At 43.6% G+C, this 15,243-nt stretch overlaps 1 protein-coding gene across 1 annotated transcript in view; it reads right to left on the reverse strand.

Moving 5' to 3' along the window:
- Positions 1–4,346: 4,346 nt before the first annotated feature.
- Positions 4,347–15,243, reverse strand: part of LMBRD1 (LMBR1 domain containing 1) — an 890,221-nt gene continuing 879,324 nt past the window's right edge. The window contains exons 15-16 of the mRNA XM_078648011.1: positions 6,138–6,229; positions 4,347–6,032 (exon numbers count right to left, since the gene is read on the reverse strand). Of these exons, the coding sequence (XP_078504137.1) occupies positions 5,919–6,032; positions 6,138–6,229 (206 nt within the window). The 3' untranslated portion in view covers positions 4,347–5,918. The remainder of the gene's footprint in view (positions 6,033–6,137; positions 6,230–15,243) is intronic.

Consider the following 15,243-nt stretch of genomic DNA (forward strand, 5'->3'; position numbering starts at 1 on the left):
TATTTAGGGCCAGATGTATGACAAGTTCTGCATGTGCAAACCGGTTTGCGCACCTGGTTGCGCATGCACAAACAGCATGGGGAATGTACAAGCAATTTTTTGCGATTGCAACTCGCTATTAGGAAGGGGCATTCCATTTCCTAATAGCGAGCGCAACCCTATGTAAGAATGTTTTGCGTCCGCAATTGCGGGCGTAAATTGTAAATGTAGTGTATTTGTAAAGCGCACAGCTGCCCCAACGGGGCGTCCCGGCGCTGTATAACGCTGTGGAACCCTTCCTGGCTCTCCCTGTGAGAAGCCCCTCCTGGACACCCCCAAGGTGAAGCCAGGCATCCCAGTGTTGTAAGGGCCGTTGTGGAGATTAAGCAAGCTATTGCCCAAAGTTGCAGCGTGGGACCCATGATTAGAGTAGGCGCTGAGGCGAGAATTATCGAGTCCGCGGACATTGAGCTCAAGACCCTGCCGCGTCGGGACTTGAACCCTGGTTCCGGGCCTGATCTCTGCTTCAGAGTCTTCCGCTCTAATCAGTGAGCCACACTTCTCCAAGTGTGGCGTAAAACACTTGCACTCGCAGAAGAGAAGGGGAGATCACAAGCACTTTAGCTTAGTGGTGGAAAAATGCAGAGAGCTATAAAATCCAACAAAAACCGGTTTAGAAAACAGGAAGAGTAAAGGCAAAATGTCTGAGGGTGACCCTGCAGAGAGGACCAAGTCCAACAGTTGGTCACTGAAAAACCTTTAAAATGTTATTCAAACTGCTTGGTTGAGGAGGTAAGTCTCAGCAAACATGCTCTAGCATGACTCCGTTTAAAGCATTTTGCTGATGACTCTACTTTGTCACCAAATATTCTCTCCCCAACAAATTGCAAAGCCTATAGGACAGCCTGAATGTCCCCAGAAAAGCCTATGAAACACATACAGGCATACCTGCATTGTCTAACAGCCGTAGCCATGAAATGGGCCATTGTGCCAGCTGTTTCTAGGCAACATTTCAGACTCTGTTCAGAGGTGAATAGCCCATCATTCATCAATTGTGAGGCCAGGCTTTTCATGTGATTTAATGGCATAATGAAAGCCAGATTCATAATTAGCCACAGGGCATGGACGTATTGTCCAAGTCGGCATGTACCACTAGCAGTGCGCAGAGATTGAGTGCCAGAACACAAAACTTTGAGCCACACGGTGTCAAATCATTTTTACTCACTATCCAGTGGTAATGTAGAGGAAGCACTTCAGTTCAGATTTTCTGGTGATGATTGAACCACCAAACTCCCTTGAGAAGGGTTTTGTCCATGCAAATTTCAGATCAAATGGCATGGACCGAAAGTGCTGAGCAATTATCTGTGGACTGCTGGGCCGCAAGAGGGTTCCTCTCAAGCAACCAACACTTATTATAGTAGTGCTTCATTAAAAGGCAGAAGAAGTTTTCGGAGCGCGGAGGACGAGTATCAGATTTCCATGTGGATGCTGTATTATGGCTCCATAAATGGTAAGGGAAACGGACGGGCCTCTGCTGCTTCATGCACACAGCCTTAGATCAACAAACCTCGATCTAAGCCTATGTCAGTCCTACCGCCTGTGCAGGATTCTCCTGTGAGCTTCCACCGAACTACATACATATAGTAGTAGGTTTTAGATATAAAAGTTAAAGTGAAAGGATAGTGGGGAACATCTGCTGCAAAATAGAAGAAAGGGAGAATTTTAGGAGTAAATGATGGGACATTTACATACAAAATCACATCAACAAAACATTCTGTCACTTGCAATTCACTAAAGTTCCCACCACATCCACTCTATTTACATGTGTCCAATGCTACTGTGGGAAGCTTGCTTTTTAAGTAGTATACCAAAATGAGGTATACTATGTAGAAAGCTCAGACAACCTTTATTGTCTTACAGGGATAAAATCAATAACCTCAAAGTCTCTCTTTTGTGGTAGTGTGGGCAAGCAGTTTACGAGTATCAGAGGGTAGTGTTAATGCAGAGTAAATAAATGAGACACACGCTCGAGAAGAAACTCGAGACCAATTTAGAAAAATACATATCATTTATATTTAGTTTAATCAACAAGAACTTTGTTGTGGATAAAGTACTTTTCAGATTATCAATTTTTGCAGATAAGTAAAAATGTTCACACAAATGCATCTTTACTAAGGTTATGCTTTCCTATGGAGATGGAGAAAAAAGTATACACTGCATAAAGGTATTTGCAAACAATTTTAATGGGCCCTCTTAAGGCCTTAGGGTGTTAGGGGGCCAAGGTCCAAAATATCACCAGCAGTTCAAGTTTTCCAGCCCCGATGTGTCCAGATGTAGAGGTGCTGGACTGGTTGTAGCTTTGTGCGCTACTCTGTAGGAAAAGAGTGGGGTCACCTAGAAACAGTAATCAGAGGGGGACTTGGAAACAGGGGGCTCGGTTTGTGGGGATCCCGGGAGCAGGAGAGCACCGTTGGTTGTCATGGATATGGGCCTGGGGAGCTTGGGTGCAGAGGGTTGTGGCCAGTGTGTGCTTGTGCGTCAAAGGCACCCAGGGGTCTTAGTTAGACCTGTAAAGGGGGACAAAACGGTGTTTAGCTGTACCACTCTCTGTGCTGGCCTCTGCAGTGCTTACGCCCCTTGTCGGGGAATTGGTCTTTGGGGTGATGGAGTCCGGATTTGCCTCAAATAAACTTTCGTTTTGCAAGGGGTCTGGTACCCGTGTATTGGTGTAGGATGGCACTGGTTGGTCCCTGCGTCTCCTCACTTGATGGGGTTTTGGATCTGACCTCTACGAATACAGTGACTCCTTCCTGAGTGCCTGCTGCATCAGTGGACCTGGGGAACAGCAGAACGGTGAACTGGACATTGCCTGTTGGTGCCTATAGGCAAGTGGCACCTCCATTTCAAGGGAGATGCCGATGGCTTGGCGAAGTGCTGGAGGCCATCCGAGGCTTTTGGGGGATGCACAGCTGCAGGAAGAGTCAAGTTGCCACAACTGTCGGGACAGGAGCACGTAGGCAGGAAGGGTTTGGTGCCAAAGTCCACCAGCAGTCCGCAGTTCTTGCTTCTTCAGCTCTTCTTTGTCCTCTGCTTTCTTCAATCAGTCGAATCTAAGTTCCTGGTGTCAGAGGGCCACATAAATACAGGGGACCACCTAAATACTGAATTTAGGGGAGTTAAGGTAAGTGAACGTAGTAGTCAATAGGCTACTTACCCTTAGGGTCTCTACACCCCCTTTATGACCATTTTCTGTGAGGAGTGAGCATAACCCTGTTCCAGAGTTCCTAATTCCACCAAAATCAAAATGACGGAACTCTTCTTTCATTGAACACATCAGGCAGCCCACCTTAGAGTGTGTCTGACCTCATAGTGCAACACGCGTACTTGCATATCTAAATTCCTGCCTGTCCTGGTGCCAAATGGGCGTATGAGTATGGGGTGGTATCTCCCAGATATGGGGGAAACCGGGGTCGCATCTCAAAGGTGGCAGGGGCTTTGGGACCCCTGGCCTTGGTATGCAGATTCAACAGGCATCCTGCTGGAGGAGGTGTGAACACATTTCTCAGAAGCAGGCATTGTTTTGGTGCTCAGAGAGTGTGCGCTCTCACCTGCAAGGGCTCAGAAATATGTCTGTGGTGGCAGGCTGGACGATACCAGTCAGCCACCACATTAAGATGCTGGTAGGGTTTTAGAAGGGCACCTCTAAGGTGCCCTCTTCACAAATCCACTACTGGCATCAGTATGGATTTATTAAGACAGACAGACACTGATCGGTGACTGAGCTTGAAGCCCCCTTCCTAGATGACATTCCAGCCACACCCAGGAAAGATTTTCTCCCAGAAAACTTTGACAAAATTCGAAAACAGCCTAGTTAATAAGTGACCTGGGGTAAAAGTCTCTGAATTTGAGCTCACTAGCGTGAAAAGACAAAAACTGACGTCAGCCTGCTGGGGTGCCACATACATAGCCACCGTGCACATTACTCTGGTGCAGAGAAAGCCACTGTGAGCACAACAATGACACCTATCGGCACGCAGGAGTACTGCTCAATAAACATTTCCAGATCTAGTCTGACATCTGGATTAATTCTAAGCTAAGGAATCCTCTGCTGGAAGTCTTTGTCAGACACCCCAGAACCCACAAAACAATTTCACACACACAGCTTTTATGGCTTTGATTGACTTTTTACTCACCAATTGAAGTCGTTAATGTAACCAGCTGTATCACTGGTCTATCCATATTCCCTATATTTTATCTAAGTGTGCAGAACCTATGTACCCTGTTTCTGAAAGGAAAAATGATCGTAACAAATATGGTAATAGTTGGATAAAAATGCAATGGGAAACAAATCACAAAATCAAAGCAAATGGGAAGCAGAGATCAAAGTTTATAAAAATGAAGGCATTATTAATTGTCTTGTACATGTAATGCAAACATTTAAAAAACATGATAAACTGATCAATGCAATAGATCAGTCTAGTATCAGTTGGTGGTTGGGTAGCTGAAATTCCCATCAGACTTGGATAAGTTTCTGGAGGAAAGGCATACTCAGCAGGCCAATCCTGAAGGCTGTACCAGACGAGGGCTATATGAGGTTAAATACAATGAGAAGATGGGTCAATGTGAACCTAAAACTCACCACACATAATGTCCTGAGCAGGAAAATATCAAAGTTCACCCCAGAAAGCCATTGTTATGCCTAACATCTTACTTTAGATCCTCCAGTAAAATAGTTTTACCTCAAGTTCTGGTAGTACTGCTACTTTGACCAAAACTCCTCAACTCATCCGGACAGCCTATGGTCCAGTTCTTTCATTCTTTCAGTTGCAGTTAAGTCCATATAACACAGCACATGTAATTACCAGTATCAACCAGTCAGCTGCCTTCTTACAGGCAGATAATGGCTTCCTTTTTCTGAGGAGCATCTGCACTCTTTATAATCATGAGAAGTTCAACGGGGAAAAGCAAAGATTACGGTCACATCCCTGACCGTTTTTAGGTATGTGAATCAGCAGGAAACTTTCCTCCTGCCTTGAGCAAAATCTTAGAAGCTATGATTTAGGCAGAGAACTCTCTACAATGGTCTACAGCAGGAATTCTTCTATTAGCAAATCGGGAGGTTTTTGTTTCCCCCTTTCCTAGTTCCCTACTCCCAAATCTGTATTCTATGTATTCTATGCAGCTGTGTGGGTGCCTGCAGGCAGACAGCTACATTTTCAGACAGACAGCTGTTGAACAGATATTAACCAAGCATGAATGGCTGTTCAGAAGGTAGCAGCCACTAAAGAGGCCACAATATCAAGTAATCAGAGCAAAACACTGTTTAACATGACAAAAGGAGGGATTTCTTTACATTAACAACTACTGATTAAAGAGATAATCATAGACAAGGTCGACATTTACTTAATTATATAGTAACTAATGGTAAAACTGCCAACTGTTTATAAAGGGACACTCCATCAATTAATGTTGGTTAACATTAGCTTACAGTAACTTATAAGATCAGCCAAGTAACTATTAACTGAATTCATCATCACCATTTCTGTTAAAAAAAAATAATAATAATAATTTAGTGAGGATATAGTTTAGGGATCCCAATTTTGTGCCAAAGATTGTATTCTTAATTTATATCTTTCATGGCCATTCTAGCAGTAGATTCTATACAATTGTTTCTAGCATATTTTACCCAATAATCGACCTTGACCTCTGAAAAACATTTCATCTTACCAAAAATATAGAAAAGTAATTTCATACTAAGAGTACAGTTTTCCAAACGGCAAATAGGAAATGCTTCATATATCAATATTTTCAATCATAATTTACAGCAAACATATTTTAAACAGTGCATTGCTTCCAAAACATGAGCATTGCAAACAAACATAATTTTAGTAATGCTTTATATTCTTTATGATCGAATATGTGCACCATAAATGATCGCGTCACACATATGGGAGCTCCTCGTCACTTAAATCTGAATCTTCTTCATCCACTTCTCCTTCAATTACAGATTTCTTTCCTTTGCAGCATGACACAATCAATCCAATTAAGAAGACCTGGGAAAATAAATGAGTATTCATGTTACTTTGGCTTAAATAAAAGTAGTTTTCAAGTTCAATATCAAGTCTATAACGTGGTAATCAATTGAACAATGAACTCACAGCAATAAAAGCCCAGTTTCCAAAATAATAGGCGGAACTGAAGAACCAAAACTTGTGAAGGAACAAATATGTTCGTGTAATGGTGCACTGATCTGAAATGCAAATGAAAATATCGTTAAGCATATTGCACATGGAAATTGGAAACATGGAAATCCTTATTGGCCCTATTGTTTTATCACAGTCTATAAAACAGTTCAACAAAAAAGGCACTAGTGACAACAATAAATTCATGCGTAATCAAGAAAGAGAGAGAGGACCAGTTAGCTAGTCCTTATCCCCGGGGTTATATATGATTTAATCAAAAGGAGACTAGCTCATGAATTATATTAATTACAGTAAGTAAAAAGACTCAAGTATGTTTCGTCATGGCGTGGGAACACCTGGTGAGTGTGTTCATAAAGCCCTCACCCACCAATAAGGCTGGAGGATGTTAGAGGCGAGTTACGACCTCCCACATCCAGTGTGTGATTCAGACTATGTGTCTACACGCCCTAAGGTGTTTATCTATGTGTGAGAGGGGGATTCCCTTCTCAAGAACACACTAGTTTTAGCAGGGTCTAGCCTCAAGGTTGAATCCCCCTCTCACACATAGATAAACACCTTAGGGCGTGTAGACACATAGTCTCTTATCCACTAGTTTAATTACACCCACATTTTTAACATAGGTCCTGAAGAAAGCCAGCATATATATAAGGCACTGGCTGAAACATGTTGACCCACTGGATGTGGGAGGTCGTAACTCGCCTCTAACATCCTCCAGCCTTATTTTTTAACCGCTGATGGAGGCCCAGGTATTAAAGTTTAATCACCCTCGGGTACTGGGACCCCCGCCAAGCCGTTTTAACATCACTTTCATAACACCCTTCACTGCACACTCAGCAACATACCTGCTCCGCTGTAATCAGGCGTCGAAGCACACCCGGGACACGCTAGGTGTCACTGGGTGGGCCCGATGATGAAGCATGCCACCAACTAGGTTGGTGGGTGAGGGCTTTATGAACACACTCACCAGGTGTTCCCACCCCATGACGAAACATACTTGAGTCTTTTTACTTACTGTAATTAATATAATTCATGAGCTAGTCTCCTTTTGATTAAATCAACAATAAATTCATAACACATTATAGGAAGCTGGCTCTGTATGTACTATACCAAAGTAAGGTATAGAGCGCACCGAGTCCAGTGGATCCTCAAATGTATAACAGAGGTTAAATTAGATCATCTCTATTTGTGGTAGTGTGGTCAAGGAGTTAGGGTTATCAAGAGTTGTCTTAAGCATTTATTGTATTCACTCAGGCAAGAACTGATGGCACACACTCAGAGACTGAATCCAGACCAATTAGGTAAGTATAAAAAGGTATACTTCGGTTTTATTTTTGAACCAAGCAGAACTTGCCACAGGTAGGTAAATTATACTTTAAAATGAAAGGCTGTACACAGAAATGCAATTGTAGATGAAGTTGGTATTGTCAAAGGTTTGCATTTGCTTTAAAAACATTTCAGAATACTTTGAAATTACTTTGGATTACTTTTTCGTTACATTGACTACTCAGGTGATATGCCAAGATATCACCCTGTGGGTCTTACAATACAGAAGTACGTTTCAAAGTACAGGTACTTTTGTTTCCAAAAGAAAACGGGTCAACAGAAAATATTTCATAGGAAAAACCACAACATGAGTTCCTATGGAGGAATGTTATGGGTTTATAGGCAAGAAAACAACTTACAGATTTCTGGGTGTTTGGGGTTAAAATCAAGGATCCCCAAGGTTCAAGGAGGCACTCGAGTTACACCACCAGCGGCACTAGGGCGGCCGGGTGCAGAGTGCAGAGGCCCAATGTTCACAAATGCGCCAGTGGGCCTTCGGTCAGGGCTGCTCACAAGCAGGCCATTGGGTTGTGGGAGCAAAGCTTCTGGGGTTGAGACCAACACTACAAGGGCCAACAATCAGCACAGGAGCTGCACCACCAGCTGCACGGAGGCGACCAGATGCAGGGTGTCAAGGAGGCTTTGGGAGCTCTGTTGTTTCTGAGGAGATCTACGGTTCGGAAGAGATGCTGCTGGCTCGGTCAAGGAGGTTTCCTGAGGGCGACCTCCGGCGAGAGAGATAAGTTGGAGTGTTGAGGGTTGCCTGAACACCCTCGGTTGGGCCAAACAAGGCTGTGGGAGCATCGGTGCAGGGGTGTCTATGGGCGTCAGGTTTTCTCACCAGCTCTGGTTGAGGTCGGGGTGACCCCTCAGGTTGAGGCTGCAGGCATAGGGTATAAGGTCGAGGATCACTGGATCCCAGGTAAGGATCGCTGGGGGGACCTCTTTGTGATGTTGGGACAGTCGAACTCGGGCCGTGGTGTTGGGTGCAGTACCGCAGAGCTGGCTGGATCCGGGGTCTGAGATGAAACCTTTGGTTGAGCAAATCCACTGCTCACAGGAGAAAGTCTGTTTGGTGAAGGCAGGGCAGTTCCGCCATGTCCTGCATGTCTGCTGGCCATGCCAGGGTTTAGCTGGTTGCAGGTCGAAGTTGGGACAGGCTGGTAGGGCTGGGGCCAGAGCAGTTGGTGTTCCCTTCTTCGTCGTTCAGCACAAATTTCGGTCCTTCTTCTTTCTTCTTGAATCTGAGGAGGCAAGGTACACGGTTGCACCTAAATACTACATTTAGAGGCATTACAGGGGTGCACAGGTTGGGACCTATGGGTCCCTTCCTTGGGGTGAGTACACCCCCTATTATGCCACCCTCCAGTAGGAGGGGGGATGAGCCTCTCTTATTGGCTATGTCCCCTCATCTTCAAGATAGAAGGGATTGAGATGTATGCGTCACCTCGCCTTCCCGATCTGAGGGGTGGGCTTGGCAAAGGTGGGCACACCTCTCTTCCTGACTTGGTTACCCCACCAATTCTCCCACCCAAAGTAGGGGTCAGAACCGGTGGGAGCCAATTGTTGGCGGCTGCAAAAGGCAGGGTCAGCTAACAAAGGTGGCAGGTCTTCGAAACTTCCCCTTCGTGAACCCAGCCCATCTTGGAGGAGGAGGCATGTTATGTTATAAAGACTTTTATAACGCGCTCTTTACTAACAAGTATCCTGGCGCGGAGAGAGAGGTGGCGAACATGGCTGGATGGTCAAGATAAAGAGGATAGTTACAAAATGTTATTAAACAAATGGGTTTTCAGACCTTTCTTAAAGCGGCAAGGGACTGGGCTGCTCTGAGACACAGAGGGAGAGCATTCCAGGTCCTAGCGGCCCCGACAGAAATAGACTGGCCTCCTAATCTGGCGTACTTGAATCTCGGCATAATCATTTTGCATTGATTGGCCGATCGAAGGCAATGATTCGGAACATAAAGAGCAAACCGTTTCCTCAGGTACACAGGTCCGAGCTGATGGATAGCTCGGAAGGAGAGAACCATTGTTTTAATTAAACAACTCGTGCAATTTCCAAAAAGCTAAAGATGACCCCAGATTCCTTCAATTTTTCACAACGAATTCTTTTATCATACACAAATTTGCAGTTGTGCAATCTTTTACATTTATTTAACTATTCCTCTCCAGATTGAGAATCAACATCTTTCCATTATGCCATAATTAAAGAACGTGTCACAATCAAGGGTATAAATATACATTTCTGCATTTATTCAGTTCGAAATTAAATCTATTGTGGTATACGATGTAATTTAATTTCTTGGTCTATGTAATAGAATATAAACCATCAATAAGAATAAAAAAGGTCAACTTTGAGGCACATGATGTCAATCACCTATTTGTGATCCACCACTGTACGGGCAGCCGGGGAGATAAGATGCTTGTGCTGAATTTATTCTAAGTGACCGGACTATAGTATAAGAGAAAGGAGCAGGAAAATCGCACCCGTCTCCAGTTACTAGTCCAAGTCGATCAACTAGACAAATAGTAGCTCTTTCTTGAAACTGTGTATGTTAGGTAGATTCCCAACACCACTTCCATTTCAATTTAATGGTATTAACCTCAACAAACAAGTTACTAAACTTCCGTAACGATTTATCTGATAGAGACTCACTCTAGCCGCAGATTCCTTACCTTTGAATATCCCTAGGCATTAGACTGGATCCGTAAGATTTTCGAGCAGTACCCCTGTGCGCTGGCATCGCTCAGTACTGCGTCAGCGTCGTCCGCATCAGAAGTGACATGCCTAGTACCTATATAGGCACCACCTTAGCGAGCTGACATCAGTTACTTTAGAGACTTTCCACGTCAGAGGCAAGGAGCCACAATGAGAACTGACCACTGGTGTGGAAAAAACTAAGTCCCTGAAAGGGTGTCTCCTTACACCTGAACAGGTTCGCAGAGCGGGGAGGATTCGTAAGAAATCTGAGGCTAGATAATCTCTATCAGATAAGGCATTAACGAAGGTAAGTTACTTGTTCATCTGATAGCTCCTTCTAGCCGCCGATTCTTACCGTTGAATATATATCCAAGCAATACCTCCCCGGAGGTGGGTCTGCAAATCCAACTAAACAAAAAACTCCTGCAGGACAGAACGAGAAAAGTGCCCATCACAATGGACCTGACTATCCAGGCGGTAATGTTTTTGAACTGGAGTCAGTGAGGTCTATTTCGCTGTCTGACAGATGTCCACAAGAGGAACATTGCACGCAGCAGTGGTCGCATATTTGGCTCTAGTGGAGTGAGCCAACAATCCTTCAGGGGCTATCTCTTGGCCAGTGTGTAGCAGATCTTAATGCACAGGACGATTCATTGTGACATCGCCCGCTTCGGAACAGCCTTCTCTTTCTTGAGTCCCACATAGCCCATGAAGAGTTGATCATCCACCCAGAACACTGTGCGGTGCAGGAAGTTGCCTTAGTATATGCTGCACACTTATTTAAGTGAAGCACTTTGCACTAATCCAGACATCACTTATGGTAGTTTTAGTGGTCTTAGACAACCCTCTAAGTGGTAGCTGTGGAGAGCTGCCTTCAGGCTTAGTCCAGAAGGAGTGATAATAAATAATAATACACTTTATTGTACAGTTAATAAAAACCATTAAAAAAATATGCAATACCTGAATGTTTTTGTTTTTCTTTGGATTAAAAAGGAAGAAACGAAAGAGAAAAAGGAAAAAAGAAAAAACAAATCTGAAAATGAACAATAAACGACAATATGCTGGTGATAAGTCTTTAGATTTGTAAAAAGTTATTCTTTTAAAGGATGCCGTGACTGAAATATGGAATACTTCGTGCTATGTATACGAGTTCGTGTTTTTGATTAAGACTTTATCATAATTCCTTCCTTTTTCTCAAAATTGATTATGAATTGGACTGCACCGCAAATAAGTTGAGGATCCACAGAAGACAGTGTTTGTATGATTGCAGACCGACAGGTGCGTGCTCCAATTTCATTAAACTTCGCCTTTAGTCTACTCCGGCGTTCCGAGTTCATGGCGGGACAGATACAGATCAGATGGATTAGGTCTTGTTTTCTTGCTCCACATAATTCGCACCCTTTATTTTCTTGCATCCTCCATTTCGGTTGAACAAAATTGGTTGGGAGGTTACCCAGCCTCAATTTTAGGTATCTATGTTTGATATACGCTGAGAAGGCAAGTTGTAGATATGCTGCCGGAGCCGGGTTTTTATATGATTGTATTGTCATCCAGGCGTGTTCGCGATGACTCAGGGATGACTTATCGTTGAGTAACGAATGCCTGCTGGACGCTTTTTTTACTGTTTGTTTGAACAACGGTACTGGAAGCCTGGTTTCCCAGAGTGGGGCCAATTCTGTTGTTTCTAGAGAGAGTTTTAGAAATTTAGCGTACTGGGAATTCGAGTTGTTATTGATTGCCTCCCACATAGCTCGATAAATTTCTACTTTCTGGTTCATCCAGACGTCGTACCAAAATTTGACAAACTCGTATTGTTTTAGCAGAACTTGGGATTGCAGGCCAAATTCTAATCGTACTTGCGCAGGTGATGCATCAATTGGCAAACCAAATACACGTTTATAGATTCTTGTTTGTATTTTCTCAATTAGCTGCGCACTCCTCCCGTGATGTAGTACGCTCCCGTAAGATATTGTTGGCAGTAATTTGGCTTTCATTACGTTTAGGAGCGGGTTAAACATGGGACTTCTAAGTTTGATTGCTAAGTTGTTGAAGGCGTGTAACAAGGCAGTCCCCTTCTTTTCAATGGCTTTGAAATGTGTTGCAAAGTTAAGGCGTTTGTCTACTTGAATTCCCAGATACTTATAACTGTCGACCACTTCCAATTTGCTGTTCTCTATTGCAAATGCTGATGACACTTTATGGCGACGAGTTATGACCATGATCTTGGTCTTCTTACTGTTTATTTCGAGTAAGTTTAATTTTGTGTATCTGGTCAGTGCTTGTAGTAGGCGTTGCAGGCCGATTTTCGTCTGGCTCAGTAAAACCACGTCATCTGCGTAGGATAGATGTGTAACACGCAGGTGCCCAAGCCGTGGTGGATGAGCGTTGGTCTGGTCTAAATTTGATGTTAAGTCGGCCATGAATAAATTGAAAAGATGAGGTGCCAACACACAGCCTTGTTTGAGACCGTCGAAGGTGCAGATCCTTCGGGTTAGCCGCTGTCCGTTGTCGATCTTTACCTGCATCCAGGTGTCGGTGTGTAGATCGATGATTGGAATTAAGATTGAGTCTGGCAGGCCCTGCTGTTTCAGTTTGGTCCAAAGTAAATGTCTGCTAACACGATCAAAGGCCGCCTTGTCCACGAAACAGGCATATAATGTTTGATGATGTTGTAAGCTTTTTTCCGCGATTAGACTTAAGGCCATTATATTTGCCATCGTGCCTGTTCCGCGGCGAAACCCTGTCTGATTTACCGGTATTTTATTGTTGGTATCAGACCATTTTGCGAGATCCGCTAGTACCAGGGATGCATAATATTTAGCTTCCGCGTCAATGAGGGCAATCAGACGATAATTGGCCGGATTTTTGCGGTCACCGCCTTTGAAAATTGGATTGATGATTGTTCCTCTCCAAATTTCTGGGAGCTGACGTGCGTTATTTATGGATCTAAACAGATGGTTAAATTTACTGGCCCAGTATTGAGGGTACTCCTTGTATATTGCTTGCGGGATGCCATTTGGTCCAGGCGCACTGTCTTGCCTACTTTTACTAATTATTTGTGTTATTTGAAGTTCATCGCTAATCTGCAACGATTGATCTATACTTGCATGTTGGGTTCTGGACATGTTTTGCCAATCATGAGGCTTATCTTTCGAGGCAGCAGTACTTGAAGTTATTGCTGACGGCTGAAAAGCTGGTCTTATTGAAAAGGTGTCGGCTATGTGTTGGGACCATGCACTTTCAGTTATACAGGTCATACTTATGACTTGTGACGGTCTGCTCAGGGAATTTACTTGCTGCCAAAAGGCCCGGCTATTGGATTTTTTTATGTTATACAACATTTTAGTCCAGAACTCGTTGGCTTGATTTTTTTTCTCTGTCCAGATTAGCTTCTTGTAGAGTTTTCTTATTGTTCAAACTTCTTGCCAAGCACTTGAAATGGCAGTATGGCCTTGGGCTCGTCTTGTGAGTTTCCGCAAGCGTTTTCTCAGGGTGAGTGCTGCCTTAGAAAAAGCAGTACTATTTGATGAATTGGTGTTCTTTTTGATTGGTACTTTTCCTGGATAACCTGTTTAGATAGTTAGCCCAGGTCTCGGAGCACAGATTTTTATCTTGGATCAAAGATTGAAGTTCGTTCTTGGCATCCAGCGCTATTTGTGGCAGGGTGGTGCTTGTCCACCTCATATGCTTCAAATTGATTGTAGATGCTTCGCCTACCATTGTTCGTGCTTGCTTGTACCTTGATAAAGTCAGGTTCATTTCGATGTGCTGCATTAAATGATCAATATCTAACGAACTGATTATTTGAAAGTTTTTTATCAGTCTTAACAAGGGTAATGTGACTATCGTGTAGTCTAAGATTGTGCTTGAGCCTTGACCTGTGTAGGTTGTAGATGGTGGTTTATCTTGCTTGCATCTACCATTTATCACCCTTAGCCTAAGATGCTCGAGATCCCACATCAATTGCCTGCCAGCTGAATCGGTCTTCTTTACAGGTGGGATTTCTTAGGGGTCAACGCCCCACTGCTCGTTTGCTATAATGATGTTATCCTCTTCTTCCGGGCAATACAGGAGATTGGCATTGAAATCGCCTGTCAGTATGATGTCCCATCTTGGTTGTTCGAGCCGAAAGTCAGAAACGACATTATTAATGCGTTTGAAGAATTCTTTTTTGGCTGCATATTTTGGGTGGGCATAAACGTTAATCAGGATAGTTGTTCGAGTTTCTCCCTGGGTCTTCACATCCAATTTGATAATTTGCATATCCGCCGAGCATATGGGCAATTGGGAGGCCTTGATCTTAAGTGCGGTGGAAACATATACCGAGAATCCCCCTTTCGCACGCCCCTAACGTTGAGTTCGCGTCTCGCTGGCATGGAAACATAGTCTACCAGGTACATCAATTGGCTCCGTTAACCATGTTTCCTGGAGGGCTATAATGTCATACGTGCTCCAAGTGTCTGTTTTTCTAGTGTCATTTAAAATATCTTTTGCTCCGGCGATGTTCCAGGAGAGAAGTTTAATTGTATCTCCCTCTAGTCTGCCTGTTACATGACTGGTTCAATCATTGTTGGAGCGCTGTGTCAATCTTGGGCTGTCATAGTTGTCATTATCTGCTCCCCTAGCGCCATGTAGTATGGTGTACGTGGTTTGACTTGTCCGTATATGATCTCCTCTTTTGGTCTGCTTCCTTAAAAGGGGGGTTGGATACCCCGGTTTTGCCTCTTCTTTCAGACTGATTCCCCACTCCTCAAATTTAGTAGATTCGGCAAGAATGCTCTTAACGATTCCCTCATTCCTCCATGTAGCCAGTGTGCCTTCCTTTGCTGCATTATCTCCGAGGGAGATAAATTCTAATGACAGTAGGTCGACTGTTGTTATTCGGCTCAGGCTTGTAATTGTAGATATTAGATGAAGGAGTGTTTAGCAGCTTGCTTTACCAGATCCAATCATTTAATGTAGATTAAAGGAAAAAGAGCCACACAGTGTAGTTATAACAATATGTCTATTTATTACACAACACTCATTAACACAT

This window comes from Lissotriton helveticus, chromosome 6 (assembly GCF_964261635.1).
Source record: "Lissotriton helveticus chromosome 6, aLisHel1.1, whole genome shotgun sequence".
In the NCBI taxonomy this organism is placed as follows: Eukaryota; Metazoa; Chordata; class Amphibia; order Caudata; family Salamandridae; genus Lissotriton; species Lissotriton helveticus.